Source organism: Crassostrea angulata, chromosome 10 (genome assembly GCF_025612915.1).
Source record: "Crassostrea angulata isolate pt1a10 chromosome 10, ASM2561291v2, whole genome shotgun sequence".
Lineage (NCBI taxonomy): Eukaryota > Metazoa > Mollusca > Bivalvia > Ostreida > Ostreidae > Magallana > Magallana angulata.
In genome coordinates this window covers 51,503,084-51,527,394 of record NC_069120.1, presented here as the reverse complement: position 1 = coordinate 51,527,394, position 24,311 = coordinate 51,503,084, and the positions used below count along the sequence as shown (strand labels likewise).

The window sequence follows — 24,311 nt, the reverse complement described above, 5'->3', positions numbered from 1 at the left end:
GAGTTCAAAGCCCCGCCCCGGCGGAGATATAGTTCTAATTTAGTGAATTTCACTGTGTTTTAGATGTATTTATTTTTATATTAGCAATTCAAGTGTATTTTCAAGAAGATTATATAGGAAATTGCATACTCTAGTATTTTGCAGAAATGCCTGGTAAGGTACCCTAATTTTTTTCAAGAGAGCTTGTCAAAGTAGTAGTAAACCCTTAACAAATTCCTGGAAAAAGTAATCTAAAATTGAGGAACATGTCGTCTGACCTTAAGGTAGTTCTGTCAAACAGCACCGTGACGTAGGCCTGTTTATTTCATTGCTGGCATGCGCGGATCCAGAAAATTTTTCCAGGGGGGGTCGGAAGGATAATTGTGTTTGCCAGGGGGGGGGGGGGGGGTCCGAGGCATATTTTCGCGATAATTTTACTATGTAAATTTAATAAATTTTCATTTTCCAGGGGGGGTCGGGACCCCCCCCCCCGACCCCCCCCCCCCCTCTAGATCCGCGCATGGCTGGCCACTCAGCCATATCTCTCTTATAAATCAACAAGATTTGTCTGTGTGGTTTTTGAGCTAAGACTACGCAATCGGCGCATATTTTGCTTGAAACTGCGTCATTTTAAACCTGTTTACACAAGAAATAGATAGCTACGCCTTACTGAAAGTCTGAGAGAGAGAGAGAGAGAGAGAGAGAGAGAGAGAGAGAGAGAGAGAGAGAGAGAGAGAGAGAGAGAGAGAGAGAGAGAGAGAGAATGAGAGAGAATTTAGTTATTTCCCCATGGGATATTTGCTCTTTATAGGCAATGTCCTATTATTTGGTATATTTATGGATTTTTACGAAACAGCATCTTAAGCGGGTACAAAAATGCCACCTTGGCGACGGGCATAACTATCCGGCACGGTGTTATTAGCTTCATCTTTTAACATGGCAGTTTTTTGTTTTTTGGGTTTTGTTTTTTTTTTAAGCTAGATTATTCCCCTTTTTTTTAAAGTTGTCGCCCCTTGAACATGACGTCAAATATTTGAAATATAGTAAGTATCGAAAGGCCATCATGTTAAGGCATTTTTCTACAAATAACTTGTAAATTTACAACAAAACTATCACATCAAGCATTCTAACACCAATCTTCAATTATGTCGACTATTTACAATAAGTTTACAGACATTTCTCTCTCTTTCTCTCTCTCTCTCTCTCTCTCTCTCTCTCTCTCTCTCTCTCTCTCTCTTACGCATGCACACACATTTATACCCCAATTCAAATTGCGCAATGTCCCACAAACTCGACCGTCCATTTAAACTTCGGTGAAACAGAATGATCATTCATACGTGAAGACATACCATGTCAGGCCGGTTACTACATTTTTTTTTATCGTAGTTGATCAGTGTTGTTGCCCTCGGCTTGTGGTCAAACTCTCTCTACTGGGTCCGGCTTGTGTCGCCATGAAGTAAGTACCATAAAGCATGCTTATTTAGCCATTGTTTAAAACAGAGAGAATATTACATTGAGTAAGTTCGGCTGCATTTGTTTAGACTACGGGGATAATATTTAAATGGTGTTAGGTGTTAGTCTGAATACGAAATTCAGCAGCGAGAAATGACAGAGAGGGCTCCATTGTTAAGTACTGCATACGAATGTACTCCGGAGAATTGCTTGCTCTCTCTCTGAGTCTCTCTCTCTCACTCCCTGGTGCTGAACCAACATGGCTGTCAGTAAAGTCCGTGACTTGAACCCTGCGTTACGGTTGCCTGCACAAACATAACGTTTAAAAGCGGTAGTTTGATTCAAAAAGGGAAGTATTTAGACAGAAGGATAAGCCTGTATATCCCCCAGTCAAGTCCACGCTGTTTATGTCCGGATGGGGGCCGAACAAGGTGTTAGAATGCGGATGCTAATTTCCCTTCTTCCACTTTTAAGTCTCAATTTCAAAATCCTTGTATAAAGAGGGACTGGCTAAAGAAATGTCATGATATCAAATTCAGGTTAAAATAATTTTATTCAGTTCTAGATATTCACATGAATAATATCTATGTAATCCACATGCTTATTATATTTTGTTTGTAAAGTGTATGGAAAGCTACCGTATTCAGAACAGCCCAACAGAGACGGAGGCAAAATATATGAAAGTTAATATGAGTCTTATTTTGACGTTACAAACGTTTGAAAGTGATTAAAAGTGCAATGACTATGTGCATGTATTTTTCACAATATGACGGATAGTGTATCGGATCTTGCTTATCCTCTAGCGCACAGGCACCTGACGTCATATATTTTTCTCATAATGAAAAATTGATTACTCTTGCCTAATAATACATTATTGATACATTAATGTATTATTAGGTAGAGGGTATAATTTTTTTAATAAGAAAAATCTATAACACCAGGTGCTTGTACACCAGCGATAGATACTTATAATACGACACCCCCCTGAATAGCGAAAGGGGCAAATCTAGACAAATAGACATACCCACGTACGTGCACGTGTCTTAGTGGATTTCGCGAAGAAAATTGTCAATTACTTCAAGTTTCTTGAGCACCCCCCCCCCCCCACGCGAGACCCGTAGTCTTTTATAGGGGTACCCAACTCGAGTAAAACATGGTTTTCCTTTGATAGAATCAGCTTGCTTCATTCTGTTACTTCTTAAATGAAATCATTTCAATTTATTAGTATTTATCAACTCTTCATTGTCTACAGCGACAAGTATTTGTTAGTATAGTTTATCAAGCATATAGTAGTATTAAAGTTCATCAGCTGTCGACCACAAAGCAATATCACTCTGCATGATACAATGCTACATGTGTAGTATCAATAATTTCAGATCATTTAAAGCTATACCGCTATTAAAGCTGTTGATTTCATAGACTGGTAAATTGACAAAAACAGAAAAACAACGGGGAAAGATTACACGACATAGCATAAATAATAAGTTACTGATACATATTTAACACATATTGTGCAATTTCGTTAGTCACTCATAATTATTACAGGCATTAGTCTAGTACTAGATCACTTCTATCACGGTCAAAGAGAACCGAACATGCAATGCTGTACATTTTGGTGGACATAACAGCTTAAACTAAATGATCATCCATCACATCGATTTAAACGAATATATTTTTGATAACTTGTATCACTGCTGCATGGTCCTTTTGTAGAGTGACAAGATGTACCTCCATACATGCACGGGAGGGTTCGGGTCGACAGACCTAGTTTTTAGACGCCCACAAACTTACATGTAGATCACGTTCCAAATGATCGGGGGGGGGGGGGGGGGGGTCCTGTCCTCAAGCACCTGTGGACCCCATAGCTACAGTTCTGCAGTGACTCAATATATGACCGACACGCCATCAGTAATTTAGTCATTTGGATTAATGCTGGTTGACAGTGCATTATCAGCTTTAAAATGGAACGACCATTTCATTCTTTTGGTGCAAAGCATACTAGTACACAGGAATAACAGCTTTGTGACTTTTGTCCAAGGTTATTTTTTTAAACAATATTTTGTTATGTAAAAATATTACATAATAAGGATTGAGCAACAGGAAATCTGTCTATTTGAGCCCTCTCCTTGAGCAAGGATTGTTCATCCGACTGCTAGGTGTACCTAGTATACTAATATATCGTTGCACAATTGATGATCATGTAAAATTGTTGGAACAAGCATTCTGAAAGAGCTACATACTAGTAAGCAATACACCCCCCCAATCGCCATCCCAAAAACATTGCATGTTAATTGTTATATGTGCTGAATATTTCTCGAGAAAATTTGGTGAAAGATCCGATTAGTAATAACAACATCGTCTGTTATCAATCTTTTAATAAAACTCAAACTTGAGCAGTTGTTTCTCGTTAAAAAGCAACACAGTCAATTTTAAATTAATTCACCAAACCATAATGAACAAAAGTATGGAAAACGAGGTTGGGACAGAATGTCTTACAGACAGCGATACAGACCCCACCCCCCCCCCCCCCCCGGTTTTACCAGTTCGCGACCAATTAACCGCACATCTTTAACGGACATGTCATGATTATGATGATAGTAGGATATAATTCTTACGACACTGTGTATGAGGTAGAGTAGCAACCCCCATCTTCAGCGCACTTGACTGAAATACATTGTACATGGATTGAACGGCAGGCATACTGTCCGTGTATGTTTCCCTCCTTATATATATATGTAATACTGTTTTTTGAATTTTTAAACATGAATTTATTTGACTTTTTTTAAATATGTTCTTACACTCATATTTTAATTTTTCTATTCATTTTTTTCTTCTAAGGATGTGGCAACATTAACTTCGACGAGGGGACATGAATCTAAGAAAGAACCGTGTCAATGAACAAAAAACGATGTAAGTAAACTTACACTTATATTTATGTTTATATAGATCTCAGGTTAAATACGTATGCATTTTATCAATTTTGTTACGTGCTTTGTTTCGAAGTAAACAATAAAAGTAACTACAATCTTTTATCTTTTAATGTCGAACAATCTAGCTTATGAGTTGTCAGCATCTTCGCTAGCCAAGGATGACGACCCACGGTGTTTCTCTATTCACCCTTGGAAGATTTAGTAGCTCTAACCGAATAAAGAAACACCAGGGATCGTCGACCTTGGCTAGCGAAGATGGAGTTGTCAGATACTTTTGAACAAAACGCCCTTATTTAGAACCAAACATAAAAAACAATATCAATGGCAATTAAATGGTACCCCCCCCCCCTTCAAAAATTTAAAATTAACTCAGTGTTTTTGGACAAAATGATATTTAAAAAACTATGATAAGAAATATTTAGAGTTCTTATTTGTGGATACGAGTCCAGCCCTTGGGAGCATTGTCCTTGCATTTGAAGCGATCCTACATACTCTTTAACCAACTATTCAGGATACAATTTAAATACGTTAACAAATCAAAAGCATGGCACGAACTTTGTTTATAAATTACGAATTACAAACTTAAGAATTGTGAACTCTGAATCTTTGTTGAGAAAAGTTTCAGGGCATTTAAAATGCAATAGTTTAGCATTAAAGACAGTGTATTTCGAAGTGAAAAAAAATTAAAATTATGAAATTTCATTTGAAGAATTTCAAAGGCAAATTAAAATGTATAAAGTAAACAGAATATAGCAAAACATACGTATGTCTTGTGATACTTTGTGTCTTGTGATACTTTGAAACTGGTCACACTCAAATACTTGCACAAAATGTGTTGGGAAATAAGTTAGATAGTCCAAATTTATCTAGCGCAAGTCTACTGTAGAGACTATACTGAAGAGTGTATCCGCCGTTAATTGCAGGCTTGTTGTATGTGAGGAACTCTTCGATAGGTCAACCAAAAAAATGCCAACAAATGTTAAATGTATGTGAAACACAGGTATTTCATAATTTTTGGTTGCCATGCATTTAAAGTATTTAACATATAATAACTTTGAACTACAACTATGTTTGACAAAACTATAATTACCAAATGTATATACATGTATGTACAGTCTATAAGTAAATATCGTATCTTCCCATTGTAGCTGGAAATTGAACATGGAAGATTTCATAACTCTTTTAGAAACGATTGCAAATGAATGACTTTTTTTCCGTCAATTTTACGAATAAATAAGAAAGCTGTATTTAAAAAATATCACTGAAAAAAACCTCTTCTGCCTTTATTGTTGTTCAATTGTTGTCAACAAAAACTGTCAGAGTTAAGAAATCTTGATGAATATTTTGATAATATTAAAAATTAAAATTAAAAATATATGCTATCAAATTATCATATTGTTGTTATTCATCATATCATAACCAGCATAAAATGTATTATTAATGTAACATCACTAAACTGCAGTTTACATTTTTATATGACGTCGTATATATTGTACAATTCCCTTTGTTATACTTTCATGTTAAATACTGAAATCTGATTGGTTTAGACGCAGTTCATAATCTGTTCTATTACCCTCAGCGTTAGCAACGCACTAAGCAACGGGTAACATTACGCATTGTTACATGCGCGAAAATCGTGCGCGTATGGTTCGCCTTAGAATTCAGAATTCATGTTATTCCTATCTAAAAGCAGTGATGTTTTCTTTAAAATTAAGACATTCAGTATAACAACTATAAACAGTTGAAATTGACACCCCTCGAAAACCATTGTCAACCCCGCTTCGCGTCGGTTGACAATGGTTTTCTCGGGGTGTCAATTTCAACTTTTACCCTCCCAAACAGGCACTATTTATAAAGTGTATATACGTTAAACCTGTAATCAGTATGGTTCTTTGTTAAAAACAGTACACTATAACGGTCTGTACACCCGAATTTTCTCGCAGAGCTTTAGATTGATCAGCGTCAATATACTTACACACAACGGTCTAGTGCCTGTTGAGAATCGACTTACACCAGAAAGCCAGAATTACACAACAAATTGCTTGAAGAATTTTTTAAATAGATATTTTCTTAATCCCAATCCACTGTTAGTCTTTAAAAGTACGCCTTTTAATCGAACAATATTTATGGATCCGTTTGCGGTGGAAGCCGACATCCCTTTAAACCCTATTACACAGAGAGAGCGAGTTGTCACTTGGGGTATGCCTTATGTTACCAATTTCTATAAGAGGTAACCTGCGGGGTTGCGTTCATGTTCGTAGCTGCTACGTAGGGCTACGTAGCAGCTACGCTGTTGAACGGCAAGCTATCCTAGACACTATGTAGATACATTCGTAGCCTAAATATTTTATGCTAAGCATCAAATTAAAGATGGCCACATTAGTTACCACTTTGTAACAAACATGAAATTTATTTATTTAAAGATATTTTGTTCATCCTGCAATTAATGAATTTTAACATGTACATTTCCACTTACCAGTTAAATTACTCAATTGCAACTTCTCGGGCCATTCCTGCAGGCTCGGAAAAACACTTCGAATGTATTAACATTACCGGATGTTAGAATTTCATACAAAATGGAGTCGCCTTCCATTAAAATAAGTATCGGCTATACAGCCTTATAAGTCGCTTCTGTGTTATATTTTAGGGTATATCATTTACTTTAATGAAGTCTAGCTTACATCTCAACAGATCTTAAAAAATGTGTTGTATTTATATCAAGTTTTATGAAAATGGGGTTCTCATGGACGCCCAGGTAATTCATTCGATGTGTTTTCGGAGCCTGTCGGAAAGGCCCGAGAAGTTGCGATTGTTAAGTTACTATCACCAGACAAGTGATTCGTCGTTTGTGATTTTAAAAGATTCCAGAGGCTTTTACCAGCCACATTTGATTGTTTATGTTTTTGGGGTTTTTTTTTTTGTTTTTCTCCAGATAATATTTAAAACAATATTACTATTTTACTTGAGGCTTGTTTTTCATCATCGTGTATGGGTAATGGATAACAGAAAGCTAACTTTGTAATGGGGTTTAAAACAAACTTCAGTTTGAAGTAAGATAAATGGAATATCACTGCATTTTAAACAGTCGGATTTCCTTTACATGTATTTCTATTTCACTATTTCATATTTTTTCATTTGTTATTCTTTTTGAAATGGGGAGGTGGTAAACATTCTTAATACTCTCTTAACGAACGTATCATACACTAACTAAGTGTGTTGTACATAGTGTTCACCTGATCAGTGGATCGAAACGGTTTCTGGATTTGCCTTCTAAAAGTAAATACAACAAAACACGTCAGGTTTGGTTAAAATGTTTATATATATGTGACAATATGTTGTATGTATTTATACAGCTTTGTGATATCGGTATTGCATAGATTATAAGAAAGCAAATAACTAAAATGTGTTTGTATATATACATGTATATATGATATTTATTCCGAGACTTAAAAATATTACAATTTAGCAGTAGGTTAAAAAATGATATATATTGGACATTATTAATGTGTTTTATTTCGAAAAAAAAATATCCTATCTAACTAGAAAAAACCGTACACAGATTATCTTTGACTTTTCAGATTTCGCATGCGTTGTGGCAAGCTTCTTCGCAACGGTAGCAGCGCTCTTCACTCTGCTGTCGGTGAGTCAAGGGATGGGACCGAATCACTTTAAACCTATTCGTATTATAAATGTCATTCTACAAAGCAACCAAGCGTCGTCTGATGAATACCTTCCAGTGAATTCATTTAGAGATCCACCACCCGTGTCTCCAGACTTTACCGCAAAGAATGCATCATCACCGACATCTTTGTCAGCATCATCCTCATCATCCTCATCATCATCATCATCGAAAGCAGTATCAACTTCATCTAAAAAAGAATCAACAATATCTTCTTCATCCACGAGGACAACGACTTCTTCCTCTTCCCGTCCTCCTGTGTCATCGCTTCCTAAATCCTCTTCTGCTAATCCTAACCAGAAATCTTCTTCAAAGGCCGGTACAACGGCTGCGCCGCTGAAGTCGACAACGACCTCTTTGTCCACATCCAAAAGGGCTTCAACTTCCCCAACCCTTGCTTCCAAACTGCCTTCCACCATAAAGAAATCAGCGACAACAGCTGTAACAACCACGCCACCATCTACACACTTGTCGATTGCATCACCTTCAACAACAAGGTCGCCGTCCGCCTCCTACATCTGTCCGACTTTTACGGGAAGATTGGGGAACAATTTATTTCAGTTTGCGTCGGGATACGGCATAGCAGCATCTAAAAACGTCAAGTTTGTGATAGGAGAAGGTGATAATATAAATAAAATATTTAAATTGAAAACAGACAACCATCTAATCGTTAGCAAAACCCGACGCGAGTGTGCGGCAGCGAAGTTCCGAGGAGAGGGCCGGGCAAGCGGATTTGACCCAAACGTTTTGAAATTCAAAGCAGACACTACGTACCGAGTAGGGAACTTTCTACAGTCGTGGAAATATTTTCACGACGTATCTAGTGATATTCGAGGGCAACTCAAGTTTAGAGACCATATTCAGACAAAAGCTGATAGTACTATCAATGGCTTCTTAAAAAAGTATAACACAACACGTGAGAATGTGACTGTAATAGGTATTCACGTACGGCGGGGGGATATGGTCAACCATGGATTTGGTTATCAAGTTGCAACTAAGGAATACTTTGAAAAAGCGGTAGCACTATTTAATAATTATTCTAGTCCGTTATTTGTTGTATGTACAAATGACTTGGCGTGGTCTAAGGCAAACATCCCGAAGAGCAACAAAGTTGAATTCGTGTCGGGTAACTCACCAGAAGTAGATATGGCTGTGATGGCGTCATGTGATCACGTGATTACGTCGGTGGGTTCCTACGGTTGGTGGGCAGGCTGGCTAAGTAACGGGACTGTGACGTATTACAAATGGCCGGCGAGGGAGGGATCCGGTCTGCGCAGCGCCTACAGTGCAGATTACATGGACTATTTCTACCCACACTGGATAGGATTGTAGATACTTGATTACTCGCTCAAAGTCAGATTTTATCGAATTCCGCTGTATTGTATATTTATATACATGTATATGGTTATTGTTCATTGCATAATATATCTCTAAATTCGGTGAATACAATTATTTACCGAGGAAAAGTATGTGTTCCTCTCTGTATCTGTAGTGTGGGTCTATCTGAATGAATTACATTGTCAAACATTTGATAACCAGCATTATTTATGTACGAATTCCACGTCAATATAATTTAAAATATATTGCAGCCATGTGTAAGAAACGCAACTGTTAGCTCAAAGCATCGAGAAAGGAAATAACAGCATTATGAACAACTCTATTACCACGCATATCTTTGCGTATTGTTATGAATGCCGTGAGAGATTCATGTGAGTGCTTGATGTGTGTATGAAAGCTTATTTATTAGTTTTGAAATATCTGTTCGTTTTCGAAGAGTTGTTTGAGATTATGTGACACTCAGTTGATGTATTTTGCCGTATACTCGTTCATGAATCTCCTTTATGTTACTTTAGATGTTTGTCCTACTTGTTATAACGTGAATTCCGGTTGATATTGTACATTCCAATATGTCGTGCATTTCATGGGTTACATGGAATGAGTCTTGTAACAATTGCTCAAGTTTGTTTCGAGCTTATGTTTGTTTCAAACAATAAAATATAGATTTATATATACAAAATCATTTGTTGTATACATAAAACAATAAATATATACATTTATCTTATCAGTTAGCAAGCTGACCTTATCGATTGATTTTTACACAAGAAACTTTTTCTATTTTCCAAAAAAAGAGACTGCTCTGTTTGGAGCGAATTATTCCCATTACTGATATGCTATGATGTTTATTAGGTAACAGAATATGGAAACAAAAGGCCCAAGGGCCACATCGCTCACCCAAGTAAACAGTTTTCGTGTACATTTTTTACCCATCACTACGTTTCTGAATTCTCTCAATATGGTGGTATGATGAAATGATTCCAAAAGATATGCGGGGGATATTCTACCATCGGGGAAAACCTCATAGATAGCCAGCTTTCTTCCGAAGAAAACTCACTATATAGCTAGTTTTCCGAAGAAAGCTACTGTTATATGTATACAGATTCTTTTTTAAAGGTCAGCAACTTGTTCTTGTAAATAATTTGAATACATAGAAGTTTATGTGACCAAACAATTCCTCAACAAAGATTAAATGACTTCTCAAGTATTTATATAATTAGATAATAAAATAGTTACTACATGTATTGATTTAATGTCCGTTGTTGGCCTCAAGCAGCGGAGCGTATTGAACTGTTTCCAACAGCCCGTGGAGATATTGTATTCTGATCTTTTGACTGACAAGACGTAAGATAAGTGTATCATATTTACCCAGAGGTGCTAGGAACACGCATGATGGCTAGAATGCTAAAAATTCAATAAATAAAAAAACATCGCTCTCGTGTATTACCCGAATGACTCTTTGTTTTAGAAAGAAGGTGGTCTAAGTTTCTGATCTTGTGTATATCTCCTATCCCAGTTGTATATTTGTACAATAAAAAAGGCCCTCCACTTTGAAAAAAACAATTTACGTGCCTGCTCCTTTATGAATTGGTATGATGCAACATGGAGGCCCCTAATGTTTAAAGTAAATGATATTTATAGTACATGAGAATCGGAAGTAAGTTGCGGCTATGGATTGGGTTTGGTCTTAACAGTACAATTGCAAGTAAGGTAAGGTAAAATAACCTGAAAAGAAAGAATATGCGAGTAAGGCTATAGAGAGGCAAGATTGCATGTAAAGGCAACAGTTAAGCTGCAACATGCATAGTTAACGTATGTCATCCCTTCTCTTGCCTGTAGTCGAAGGAACAAGACATGAGTCATTTGTATTGTGTTCATCGTTTACTATTATATGTAGCGGTAATCGCCAATAACGTGCCTCGACTTTCAGTAGTGTTTTTCCTCTGTGGCATCACCAGCCTTCTACAGTAGTAATAGTTCTACAGTAGTAATAGTTCTACAGTAGTAATAGTTTGAAAGAAAGAAAAAAACGTATAGGTTGAACTTCATAAAAAAGTGTCAATCTCAGAAAAACCACAATGGTTGCTTTGAAATTAATATCAAAACGGGCTTATTCCCTGTAGTTTGGGCAGTCGCAACTTTTTGGGCCTTTTAAGAACGTAACCCACTTTTACATCCAATCAACAGTCACTAAATATTATATCAATTGCTGGTCTTTATTGTTAACAGCGACATAGAATTTTCATTGATAGATAGAGAGCCGTTTAAACAAAAGAGAGTAAAATTTCCTTTTTGAGCAACCATTGTCAAATATCAAACGTTTATGACTGAAATATACACAGGTAACAGTACAGGCACGTAGCAAGCATCGTTTTTAAAAGTGGAGGGGGGTGGCAGACTCATCGAAATATCTTGACAACCAGCCCCCCCCCCCCCGTGTTGCTACGTGCCTGCAGTATAAAAATAAAAGTTACAATTAAAAAATAGACTCTTATAAAGTTAAATTCGTCATAAAAACAGTGCATTCTACATCAGATGCCCATTTTGAGCATGAGCGGAAGTAGAGGGGTGGGTGAGTCTGGATTCAACTGGAGAATTCAAACTAGTTAAATCCCCATAATAAAGTTAAAATTACCAAGAATGGGCCTCGGATCCCCTCCCAAACCCAACCCGGGCAAATACAATTATCCCCTGGACCACCCCACCACCCCTGGAAAAAAATCCTGCATGGATACAACTTGAAATTGGTTGCAGGCACGTAGCATCGTTTATGAAACTGAGGAAGGGGGGCAGGTTCATCCAAAAAAATTTGTGACAAGCAAAAAAAAAAAACAACTTCAATTTTCCTGCTCATTTTCTTATTTTTACTTTAATTTTTCACTTCGTCTTGCCGCAAACGGGAAGTAACTCTAGCTAAATCGTTTTAATGAATACTATCAATTAAACAATATCTATAAATATTTATGTAAAAAATAGAATTAAAAATATATGCTCTCATTAAAAAAAATATTTTAGATTTAGTTGGATATTTCGTGATCTAAAATCATTGTTTCAAAACGAATATAGAAATGCTTACTAGCATGTATAAAATCTGATGATTTTGAAGATTCATGAGATCTGTTGGGGAAAAATAGTGGAATAGTGTATATGTATACAGTGTATGTCATACGACTGTTGTTGTCATTAAAACGGCTATTTTTCTCTATTTAAGAAATCATTCTTTGAGTATATGAGGTGATAAATACGGCTGGGGGTGATCAAATCCAATAGATTTAAAAATATATGCTCCAATAAATGTGATCACACCCGACCGTATTTGAGCAGCTCATATACTCAAAGAATGAATCTATATTATTTAAATTTATATATTTTTCAACTGTTGTACGATTACATTTCAAATTAGTTATGCATTGATGAAATGTTTTGGAGTATTAATTACAAAATCGATTTGTAGTATAATTACAGACAAAGACACTGGAAAATGTAAATATAGAGCGATAATTGAAGGCTTTATATGAAATGAACTACATCTGACCGAATCTGAATGATGTGCTAATATAATCATAGAGGCTTCCTTTAAGGATTGTCATATATCAGAATGGTTTAAAAAAAATCCACTTCAGAATCATTTTTATAAGATCCTTAGATAGCTGTACCCAAATTTAGACCCATAATGATTCGTTTAATAAACCATAACAAATGAATCCTCTGTACATAAATACAACTTTTTTTCTGTGGACAAAAATCGCCACTTAAGCACCCGTTTCTGCACTGCAAGTTAATATTTTATTCAATACTAATTTGGTTAAAATTGCTACAACAATAATTTGTTATTGTCACATGGCACATAGCACATGTCACAGTTCACTGATTTTGGAGCTTCGGTGTTATCCTCACTTTCGGGATTCACATATCTTCTCAGTTTTAGGCTGTTTTAATCCGTTCTTTCAGGGTCGATATGAAGATAATTACATTCGATTTGGAACTTCACGACCTTTAGCCACATTGAACGTTTGAAGCTCAGCAGGGGGCGCCAAAAGATACAGAAACATCCAATACAGTATGGCGTTGTGTCACAGACGGCGCTTTAGCAGTTGTCCATCACCTGACGCTGATTACAACAGATATCATAGGACATTGCTTTGCTGTACGGGATGAACAGATAGTTGGATTACTTTGGAATGGTCACCGTTTGGTATGGCTTCCGTGGAGGAACGTATACCCGCCCTGCTGGTGGCGTGGGTGGCACCGGAAGGTCCCACCCGATTCCGGAACCTGACATTGCTGACGTACACTCCAGGATGTTCTTGTGTTTCTGGGGTCTTTATACAAGAGGAAAATCCAAAGTGGTAGGATTTAAATGCGCTATGACTGAAGAAAAACACGAATGGGTTGTAAGCACAGGATGATTTGGCGAAAAGTGTCGGCAACAGAACAACGGGGGAATTAATGGTGACCCCTGACGCAGCCACTGTAGACATGAAGGCGTATGGAGTCCATGTGAACACAAAAGACAGTGTCATCAGCAACGAAATCTACCAATGAAAAAACAGGGTTTATTTTTTATTGACCTTACAAAAAAGTTTTATTAAAGTTTAACAACCATGCAACATCTTCAAAGCAAGGCATTCGTTTTTGGGACATCCGTTAAGATTAAAGCGGTAGTATTTTGTATAAAACCATTTTAACAAGAGCTTTGACTTTGGGTAGATGTGTCAAACAGCAATGTGACGTAGGCTTGTCTATTTTATTGCTGGCCACTCAGCCATGGCTCTTTGAAATCGAGGAGATTTGTCTGGCTCTTTAGCTAAGACTACGCAATCGGTGTATATTTCGCTTGAAAACGCGTCACTTTTAACTTGTTTTGACGCAAGAAATAGATAGCTACATGTACGTCCAACCGAAAGTCCAAGGTCTTGTTAAAATGGTTCTAATATCAGAATATAAGAGCTATCTTGCCTTTGTTGCCCCTCTTTCCAAGTTATACAGAAATTTGGCTTTATTCCCACCTTCATTGCTAGAAGGATAGGTGCAGGACAGGCGGCGGGCATGTCTGGCGATCTGAATGTAGGAAAAGATCATGACAGAGAGCGGAAACACGTACACACAGAGCAGGACCAGGCATATGTAGGCCCTGTCACTGTCCACGTGACCATACCACCGGATACTACAGGTCAGCCTGTAGGGCTCCAACTCATAGCCGTTCCATCCGACCAAAGGGGAGACGGTCCAAAACAAACTAAACATCCAGATACTGATCAAAACGGACAAGATTCGCCCTCGCTGTATCCTAGCAACTGAAATTTCAATAAAAGATTGGATTAGATCGGGTACCGTTTTCGAAAAACCATATTTCAATGAGGTATCTTCTTGGCACCTTTTTACCATACGAAAACTACTTTTGTCTAAAAGTTCTTTTTACTTCTAGCCTTACATAGTATGAGCTATGAAGGTGTGATACTAGATCGTCAGATTCTTAATTTCGTTTGAGGAGTTCGATCACATTCAATCCGATCGCCGTAGTTCAACTTAACTAAGATCGGACTAATTAGATAGCCTTACAAAAATGAAATCGTGGTTATATCAGTCGCTGAATTTCATCATGGCTGTTCCAATATGACGGACGGAAGTGAAACCTCAGATTCCCGTTTTGATTTTTGTAATCGCTAAACTTTAAATTCAACCGATAAATGTTAAATTTAGAGCATAAAATTACATGCACAACATATTTAATCATCGACAGGTCTGAAAATAGCATCTTACCAGTTTTCATACTGATTTGACCAAGAATAAACCAGTGCGCGTTCGAACAAGAACATCCGCGCAAATTAACTTATCTTTACCTCCGCTCAAAGCTAAACGCGCCATTCTGTGCATGAACACATGTGTTAGTTACTATAAAGGTGACTCACATGGTGTAAATTACAAAGCTAAATACGATCTCGTTAAAAAGATATAAAACTTTGATTATTTATTTTCCTGCCAAGAAACTTTTGTTTCTTTTTAAATATCAATGTATCACATGACATCGACAGCTAATTTTAGACTAATAAACAAAAATGGGTGGAGGGTAAACACCTTCGTACTTGCTACATGTACAATGTTTCAATCAAATATATGTCTCTAATTCATTTTTCATGAGAGTGAACTATATACTTTATTAGCTTAAATCGATCCTATATATATACGAGTACGAACAAAACAATAAACAAAAAAAAAAACGAATTGTCTGCTTGAAGACTGAAGCAAAATAATAGTTATCCTTTTAATAGTTCGAGTGATACTTATCAAAACAGGCGAGACTAAGATTTCCATGGAGGACAATCGTATTACACCTATTACAAAAGATCATATTCGTGCACGGATCTAAGGGGAAGGGGTCAGAGAGGTCTAACCCCCCTGCACAATTCAAATATTTAAAAATTTACAATGTAAAATTACAAAAAATATGACTTCTCACTCGGCAAACTCAAATAATCGTTGGATTTCCAACCCCCACCCCCAACCCGAAAAGTTTTATGGATCCGCTCATGATATTACAAACTGTTAACCATTTACACCATTATGACGATATATTTAATTAAGATTCTTTTAAATGCAAACAACAACAATCGCCTTATTTCCCTCGGACATGCGCATTGATGTTGGTTACGCACTTCCTCCATTAAAGGGGCATGGTCACGATTTTGGTCAAAAATTATTTTCCAATTTGAATAATTACAATGCTTCAGTGAGGCATTCTTAATAGGCAAACAAAATTTGAGTGTCATTTGTTGAGTTATAAGTGAGTTACAGAGCTTAAAATTCTTTGACATGAAAACAAAGCTTTTGTTTACATTTTGAATGTTGAAGTAAAAATTTCAAATTTAAACCTAAAATGAATGTGTTAAACGTCAGGAACTGTTTATCTACTAGTATGCTTAAAATGAATAAGAAGATAGAAAAATCAGCTCGAAAAAGGTTTTTAATTGGTAAATTGAACCTATGTAAACAAAAACAGGGCACGAGCCTTGTTTACATGTCACAGATTTGTGAGCTCTGTATCGGGCTTAAAACTTAAAGACTGACTCTCAAATTTTATTAGATCATAAGAAATGCATATCTAAAGCATTGTAAATAATAAAAATAGAAATTAAAATATTATTTGACGAAAATCGTGACCATGCCCCTTTAATATCAATATCATGAGTTGACATAAAATTTCCTAAACTGCAAGCAAGTAACACCAATGTTTTTTTTTTATATATATTTTACTATGATTTATTTTGCAATACTTTGTAGAAATGATTATTAAATACCACTCAGCGTCATCTGAATTCCCACACCCTTATTTTACAGCTAAACAATTCGTGCATTTATCGCGTGTTCTAGTATACATTTAAGAAATAAGATAATTGCATTTCTCTTGTTTTAACACAATGATATTATAAGGGGTCGTGATCTCAGTCTTTATTAATACAAAAGTCTTTATTACAAAATATTCTTTTTTGTCTAGATAATAATTTTCGTTCAACAAGATCTAGACAATTTGTGAATAGCAGATATCGTTTAATAAAATCCATATTCATGAAACTCCACAGCAAACGTAATTTCAAATATCTTGTCTTTCGTAAGAATCGTTTCAAATCGCTTTATGAAATAAGATAAATGGCTGATATGATAAATCATCTCGGATATTATGGTTAAATCAACGACGACCACTTACCATAATTGTTCTCACATACGATTTGATAGCGGAAGTAGCTAATGGCAGCATACGTCATAATGTTGTTACAAGCAAAGATGTAACAGAAAAACCCGTACATCTGGCACCCGACACCATCTAGATTCCAGCTGAAATGATGATATAACTGTCTTTTATTAATTTTCAATCTAAAGTTGAAAATGATTACATGACATGGAGAAAAACTTACAGTTTTTCAATATACTTATTCATCTCTGAAATATGTATTTAAATTTAATAATTCGAACAGTTAAATTTTCATTTCTTTGAAATATATTTTATAATAAATTTTAATTGTTTGAATTATTAAATTTAAATAATATTTCAGAGATGAATAAGTATATTGAAAAACTGTAAGTTCTTCTCCATGACATAACAATGGTAACATTCAAACTGTTCACGGAATAATGTGGTTTCAGTAATATTGGTTGGCGTCTTTTTTTCGTGGATTTTCTGAAAAATCACATGTTCAAGGATACGTTTAAGGTTAATTTCGTTTTACTTTTTAATTGCGTCAAAAACGAAATTTACGAAAATTGGTATAACAAATATTGAAGAAACCACTGTATGCACATGCATTCTTGAAAATGTTTCAGAGTGACCAATTCAGGTATCCGTGCTGAGAGCGATACCCATCAATCAATTACCGTAAGGTATCTTTCCCTTCCTCTCTTCAAGATGACCTAACTGGTTAATGAGTGATAGACCCACCTTCGATTAAAGGAAGCGGAAGCAGACAGGGGGTGGGCGAACAGAGCGACGCATAGATCCGCCACCGAAATGTTCAAAATGAACCAATTAACGGGTCTCTTGTACAGACTCCTCTTCCAGTACACAAATAGAACCAGACAGTTCCCCAGTATCGCCGTCAAAGCTATATAAAAAATAAACCAAAACAAGTTAAGTATCCCGTGTATAACTATAACCCAAAGAAATAGAACCATTTTAACAAGACCTTGGACTTTCGGTTGGACGTAGCTATCTATTTCTTGCGTCAAAACAAGTTGAAAATGACGCGGTTTCAAGCGAAATATGCACCGATTGCGTAGTCTTAGCTCAAAAGCCAGACAAATCTTGTTGATTTCAAAGAGCAATGGCTGAGTGGCTGACAATGAAATAGACAGGCCTACGTCACACTGCTGTTTGACACATCTACCCAAAGTCCAAGCTCTTGGTAAAATGGTTCTAAATCAAATAAGAGTTTATACAAAATAATGTATTTGAATTAAAAATTTTCGTACCATTCTAGCTGCAGGTCTAAAAAGAAATTCGGATAGGCGATTTATTTGTGTCTTTATAAAAACTTCCAAAGGTTACAAAGATAGTCTAAAATTGGCCACGTCCATCCAGCACTCTTATTATAGATAGCGTCTATGAAGAGTGAACACAGGTGACAAATATAGTGTTGACATAGGCTCTTAGTATAGAACGCGTCTATTTAAAATCATAAGCGGGATGGGTTTTGTATACGTACTCGAATAGGTTTCGGGTCACATGATCAGGTTATATAAATAGTAGGACCATGCAGTGGCTTGGCACGCTGAGCTCGCTCGCTAGTTGCGATTTAAGGTAAAATGGCAGATGATATGGAAAGCGTCGAGTTTGGGCTGACAGATGGTTGTTAATATTTGTAAAATAACATAAACACTAGCGAGCAGCGTACCTATGTAATACCTGTTGGTTTTATTCATTTAGCACTGTATTGTTTTATATTGAGATGAACGTAGTGAGGGAGAATATAAGTACAGTAAAAACAGGTGATAAATATAGTGTTGACAAAGGCTCTTAGTATAGAACGTCTCTATGCATAGTGTTGACAAAGGCGATTGCATGCACACAGAAATAAATCAGATTCAATTTACTAATCATAGTTGTGTAATTTTGTCTTCCATTGCCAACCAGCCATCCAGTTACACAGTCAGAGTACATGCAGACTTTAATGGTGCAGTAATGATAAAAATCATTGTATACAGTCATCTACAGTTCAGTAGGTCATTCAAGAAGGCTGGATGGTCAATGAATAAACTATCATTTCTCCCTAAAATTTTAAGATATCATTTGTTAAGCAATAAACTATTATTTAGTACCTGTAAAATTTCGGCATTTTCCTATATTTTATATTGAACTTTTCTTCTAAAGGAGATCAATATACAGACTCAAAATGGCCACGACCATCGAGCCTCCTTAATTACGAAACTCTTGAAGAACATACATGTAACACCGACTGAATCCGATAACTAATTCAGAATAAAACAAGAGGCCCATGGGTAGGATAGCTCACCTGAACAACGGACATGAAGTGAGTTCTTGTACTGTATCGCTAAACCTTTGAAAAAAAATTTGATCTCAGGAGGAAGCGGTACACAGTGTGAAATAGATTGAGTCCACACTGGTTGTATGATAGGATGCTTGCAGATATTAGTAATATCACAATCTGTACAATAATGTCTAGAGAAAAAAAATCAAATAATGTTAATCTATTTTTTCTAATGCAAATGGTAATACCCAATTGTTAGATCAGGAATTAATTGCATTAACCAATTTAAAACTAAATTACATCGAAATATATTTAGGATTTCCCCCTTTCCATTGCTTTGTAACATTTGCCACTCTTTCTGGGACCAGCACATGTTTCGGTGGTCACTGATGGTTTTTACCTATATATTTTTATAATGAACGCCTTCGGAAGCCCTGTTATTATTGTGAAATAGTTTTGATCTCCCGTGTGATGTTTAAATAATGCTTATGTCATTGCTCGGATTACGATTCCATGTCACCAGATTTTTATGTTTTCTGTGTGTTAATTAAGTGCACTCTGATAGTAATGAAAGAAAAGCACAAACACAAAACGCGATTTTAGTATAAAAAATGACCGTCCTTGGCAGATCTACTCTCTATTCAGTATTTATGACACCAAAAGGACGATAATTTGTCTGAAAACCAAGGATAGGCTTCTTAAATACTGGAAGAAAATCCAAATTAACCACATGCATAAACCGTCAATATGTCAAACACAACCTTCATATCTCATTTCTGTGGACTACGCTTAAAGGCAATTTTCTCGTAATTATAGAAGAACCACGACATATGGTACCTGGAGAATTTCAAAGAATATAGTTTCAAATAACCAGTGTACTCTATCGCTTTTACAAATAAAAATGTACATTAAGATTGTCGTTTTGATAAACTGAGACATAGCGAGGTTGCTCCTCTCTGTACACTTGAACACGTACGAGTACGCGAAGCTGTAAATCATTATTGCTGCTTCACAGACGTCTGATGGCTACAGTTTCCTCTCTATAGGTGTATATCATACTTAGGTTTATTTGTTACTTGTAGCTCTGATTCTCATTTTGAAAAGCATGTACTTTTGTCTTGTGCCTAGTACATTGTACATGTGCACTATAATTCGCATTGCATCAAACCATTGAGGAAATTACAACAACAACAACCAAAATACTGAAAGCCGGCCTCTTTTGGTGTGCTAAATGCATTTGTGTAATAGAGACTGGTAATATCTCTCTCTCTCTCTCTCTCTCTCTCTCTCTCTCTCTCTCTCTCTCTCTCTCTCTCTCTCTCATGCTTTTTAATGTTTTAGCGTCGGAGAGCGTTTCTTCGATGTGCAGCCAAATACCAGCGCTTTTTAAAATCGTTCATGGAAATTCATGCGCATTGTATATGTCCAAAATGCATAGTCTTGTTTTTAAAACACGTACATAATAAGAAAACCAAAAAAAACCTCCTCGCTAATTTTTTTCGCAAAAAACAATACATTTGTCAAAACATGGCTCTCCTTGTAACTGATTTGGTAAAAGGGCTCAAATGAGCTTTTCTGATCACATTTTGTCTGTCGTCCGCCTGCCTGTCCGTCCGTGTGTCCGCAATTGCGACTGAGCCAATTTCAACCAAACTTTGCACAAACCACCCTTGTGAAAAGTGGATTCAAAGAATTAAGGACCACGCCCTTTTTTAAGGAAAAAAAATTAGGAATTATTGAATTTTTTGGGAGAAATTTTCAAAAATCTTTTTTTATCAAGAACCATTTGGCCAGGAAAGCTGAAAGTTTAAGTGGAAGCATCCTCATGTATTGAAGATTTAAAGTCGTAAAATGATGACCCCCGGGGGTAGAGTTGGGCCACAGGGGGTGGTCAAATTTCAAATAATAATATACATGTATAGGGGCAATCTTTAAAAATCTTCCTCTCATAAACTTTTCAGTCAGGAATACTGTAACTTGTGTGGAAGCATCATTAGGTTAGGTAGATTCAAGATTGCTTAAATCATGATCTCCGGGGGTAGGGTTGGGCCAAAGTGGAAGGGGGGGTTCGACTTTTACATACATGTTGGAAGATATAGAATAAATCTTTAAAAATCTTTTTCTCAAAAACTGATGGGCCAGAATAGCTATTATTCGTGTGGAAGCATCCCCAGGTAAGGTAGATTCAAGTTTGTTCAAATCATGATCCCTGGGGGTTGGGTGGGCCACAGTAATGGGTCGAATTTTCACACCGGAAAATATAGAGAAAAATCTTTAAAAATCTTCTCAGAAACTAATTGGCTGGAGAGCTGTAACTGTAAACATTCCTCAGGTGAGAAGATTCAAGTTTGTTCAAATCAAGATCCCCGGGAGTAGGGTGGGGCCACAATGGGGGGCAAATTTTAACATGGGATTATATAGGATTTTTTTTGTTAAAATAATCTTCTAAAACACAATTTGTCTTGAAAAGCTGTAATGCTAGTCAGTTAAGATAGTGTAGATTAAAATTTGTCAAAATCATAATCTTCAAGAGTAGGGTTGGGCCACATGGGGGGATTTCAATTTTGCAAAGGAAAACATTTAAATTATTCACAAGAAGTCAAATGTTATAATATATGGTTTAAATTATATGCAAGCATTTTGACATATTGTTGATTCTTTAAAATGGTTTAGACCCTGGACCATTCTTTGGCCTCACAAGGGGTTCACAGTTTGAATGCTCTGTATGTGATATGACTGTAAAATTATTCTGTTACAAAGGTGCTCCAAAGGCGTCGGAACAGGGGGGGGGGCTAGGGGGGCTTAGCCCCCCCCCCCCCCACTTTTTTTGCAAAGTTATACTTAACCATTAGAAACATAGCACGATAGAGGGTTCAGCCTCCCCACTTTTTCTCGCAGGAAAGATTATTGTCCCTAAATTTACCTTGAAAGATTGAGAAGTTGGATTGAGAAGCATACTAGCCCCCCCCCCCCCCCCCCCCCCCCCGGATTAGGAATTTCATGATTTTGGGGGTAAAAAAATTTTTGGTAAGTAATTTGTTTTGGAAATATAGGTATAACCCCCCCCCCCCCCCCCCACGGATTAGGATTTCCATGATTTTGGGAATTACTTGTTTCTCAATATTTCTGAGGATTAGTCTAGCCCCCCCCCCCCCCCCCCCCCCCCCACTTTCAATTTGCTTCCGACGCCAGTGTGCTCAATGATAAATATAATAATATGCAGTGAAATTTTCTATACACAGGATTTATTATACGACATTGTTCTGTATATGACTATACAGCTGATTTTATTGCTAAGGTGAGTGATGTGACCCATATCTTCATAAATGTTTATGATTATAAAGAATGTTTAGAGTTTACTGAAAGAAAAGTCGTTTAATATAATCTAAAATATTCAATCTGTTTACAGTCTTTGCATAACGCCACAAGAGACAGAATGTATAGCATGCAATCAATTTGATGACATACATTTTATTTAACCGCATTTTACAATAAACGATTTCTGAAAGAAGTCTGGGGGAAAATACAAATACAAATTCTAAAAAAACAAAACAAAAAAAAACCCCCCAAAAAATATTGAGAAGGTAATGTGGGTGGAGATTTGATCATAGCAATCAGTACTTGATTCATTAAATTGCTTTGATTTGCATAGTAACTATACCATGGACATATTTCGGATATACGTAGTTAAGCAGGATTTATATAATATCCACAAATTATATTTATACAAATGATTGAAAGAAAATAAGTGAGAGGGTCTTGCCTTAGATCTTAGCCTGTTTAAAATTATTGTTATTGTTGGAGAGAGAGAGAGAGAGAGAGAGAGAGAGAGAGAGAGAGAGAGAGAGAGAGAGAGAGAGAGAGAGAGAGAGAGAGTGAGGGGGGGGGGGACTTCAATAGTGCATACGATATACTCAAAGAGGGTGTTACAAATTATAAAGAGAATGCATATGCTTTAATATCGTCAAAGATAAATTAATTGAAACACAAGATTATCATGCACTTTGAAAATGAAATTTGATAAACATACATAAAAAATAATAAAACAAAAAAGCCAACTAATGGGAATTTAGTTATTCAATTAACCTATCGAACAAATCATCTTGGAATGATAATTCAAAACGTGATAGAAACTAACACCCGTCCGCTTGTCATCAAACGTTGTTAAGTAATTATACAACCTGTCTCACTAAGTCATACAGAATAGGTGGCAAATCAGCGGTAAGTGAAGCATGCAACTTTATAACATGTAAAAAATGACATCTACTCACTCAGAACAATCATGTAGACCCCGATAGAGATATAACTGGCGGCGCTCAATTTCTCCTGGGCCAGCATCTCGGTAGAGTTACCAAACGTCTCCATGGTTCACACAGAGTGAGCGCGCAACCTCGTGCTGTGGCACTGTAAATCTGGGTTTCAGACCACCCAGTGACTGACAGGGTCTGAATGACGTCACTGTCCATGTGTCCTGTCAAGGATAAGCCAGGCAACACGGACTGCAGCGTATTATGACCGTTGTCATAGAAATAAATATTATCTCCTCTTTATTCGAGTAATGCTGAATTATAACGATCAGAGAACTAAGCTGATGGGAGAGACATTACAATCACAGCAGACACAGGGAATCATTGTTATACGAACTTATAAAAGTAATAGCAGTTCCTGTAGTGCTCACGAAATTTGTTTATCTATTGATTCATATCTATCTATCTATCTATCTATCTATCTATCTATCTATCTATCTATCTATCTATCTATCTATCTATCTATCTATCTATCTATCTATCTATTTTTCTTTCTTTCTTTCTATCTTTCTTTCTATCTTTCTTTCTTTCCCTCTATCGATCTATCATCTATTTATCTTTCAGTTTTACCCGTCTGATCTTTAATGTTAAATGACGTATAGCAGGGCAAAGAGTATGCTTGAAATATGTCGAAAATTAATTTGAAAGA

At 36.4% G+C, this 24,311-nt stretch overlaps 2 protein-coding genes across 9 annotated transcripts in view; one reads left to right on the top strand and one right to left on the bottom strand.

Moving 5' to 3' along the window:
• Positions 1 to 10,057, top strand: part of LOC128167053 (uncharacterized protein DDB_G0271670-like) — a 34,250-nt gene extending 24,193 nt beyond the window's left edge. For 2 of the 8 annotated variants that reach the window (XM_052832552.1, XM_052832554.1), the window contains exons 2-4: positions 4,270 to 4,341; positions 5,285 to 5,346; positions 7,940 to 10,057. In XM_052832552.1, coding sequence (XP_052688512.1) covers positions 4,301 to 4,341; positions 5,285 to 5,346; positions 7,940 to 9,372 — 1,536 coding nt within the window. In that variant the 5' untranslated portion in view covers positions 4,270 to 4,300 and the 3' untranslated portion in view covers positions 9,373 to 10,057. Of the gene's footprint in view, positions 1 to 1,284; positions 1,436 to 3,986; positions 4,141 to 4,269; positions 4,342 to 5,284; positions 5,347 to 7,458; positions 7,638 to 7,939 lie in introns of those variants that run through there. The other 6 variants (XM_052832556.1, XM_052832557.1, XM_052832551.1 and 3 more) reach the window with 5 other exon arrangements.
• Positions 10,058 to 12,790: 2,733 nt separating this feature from the next.
• Positions 12,791 to 23,782, bottom strand: LOC128167230 (rhodopsin, G0-coupled-like). The gene is made up of 5 exons (XM_052832822.1): positions 23,627 to 23,782; positions 17,810 to 17,972; positions 17,081 to 17,208; positions 14,335 to 14,672; positions 12,791 to 13,910 (listed from the first exon to the last, which is right to left on the bottom strand). Exons 1-5 carry the CDS (start codon positions 23,718 to 23,720, stop codon positions 13,503 to 13,505), a joined length of 1,131 nt encoding a protein of 376 aa, XP_052688782.1. The 5' UTR covers positions 23,721 to 23,782; the 3' UTR covers positions 12,791 to 13,502.
• Between the last annotated feature and the right edge of the window lie 529 nt (positions 23,783 to 24,311).

Bases quoted from the DNA above. Each gene is read 5' to 3' on its own strand.
- LOC128167230 (XM_052832822.1), bottom strand. From the start codon at position 23,720: ATGGAGACGTTTGGTAACTCTACCGAGATGCTGGCCCAGGAGAAATTG. The intron at 17,973-23,626 runs GTGAGTAGATGT...TTTTTTATATAG, and splicing joins GGTCTACATGATTGTTCTGA to CTTTGACGGCGATACTGGGG. The intron at 13,911-14,334 runs GCAAGATAGCTC...TTTCATTGGTAG, and splicing joins TGGAAAGAGGGGCAACAAAG to ATTTCGTTGCTGATGACACT.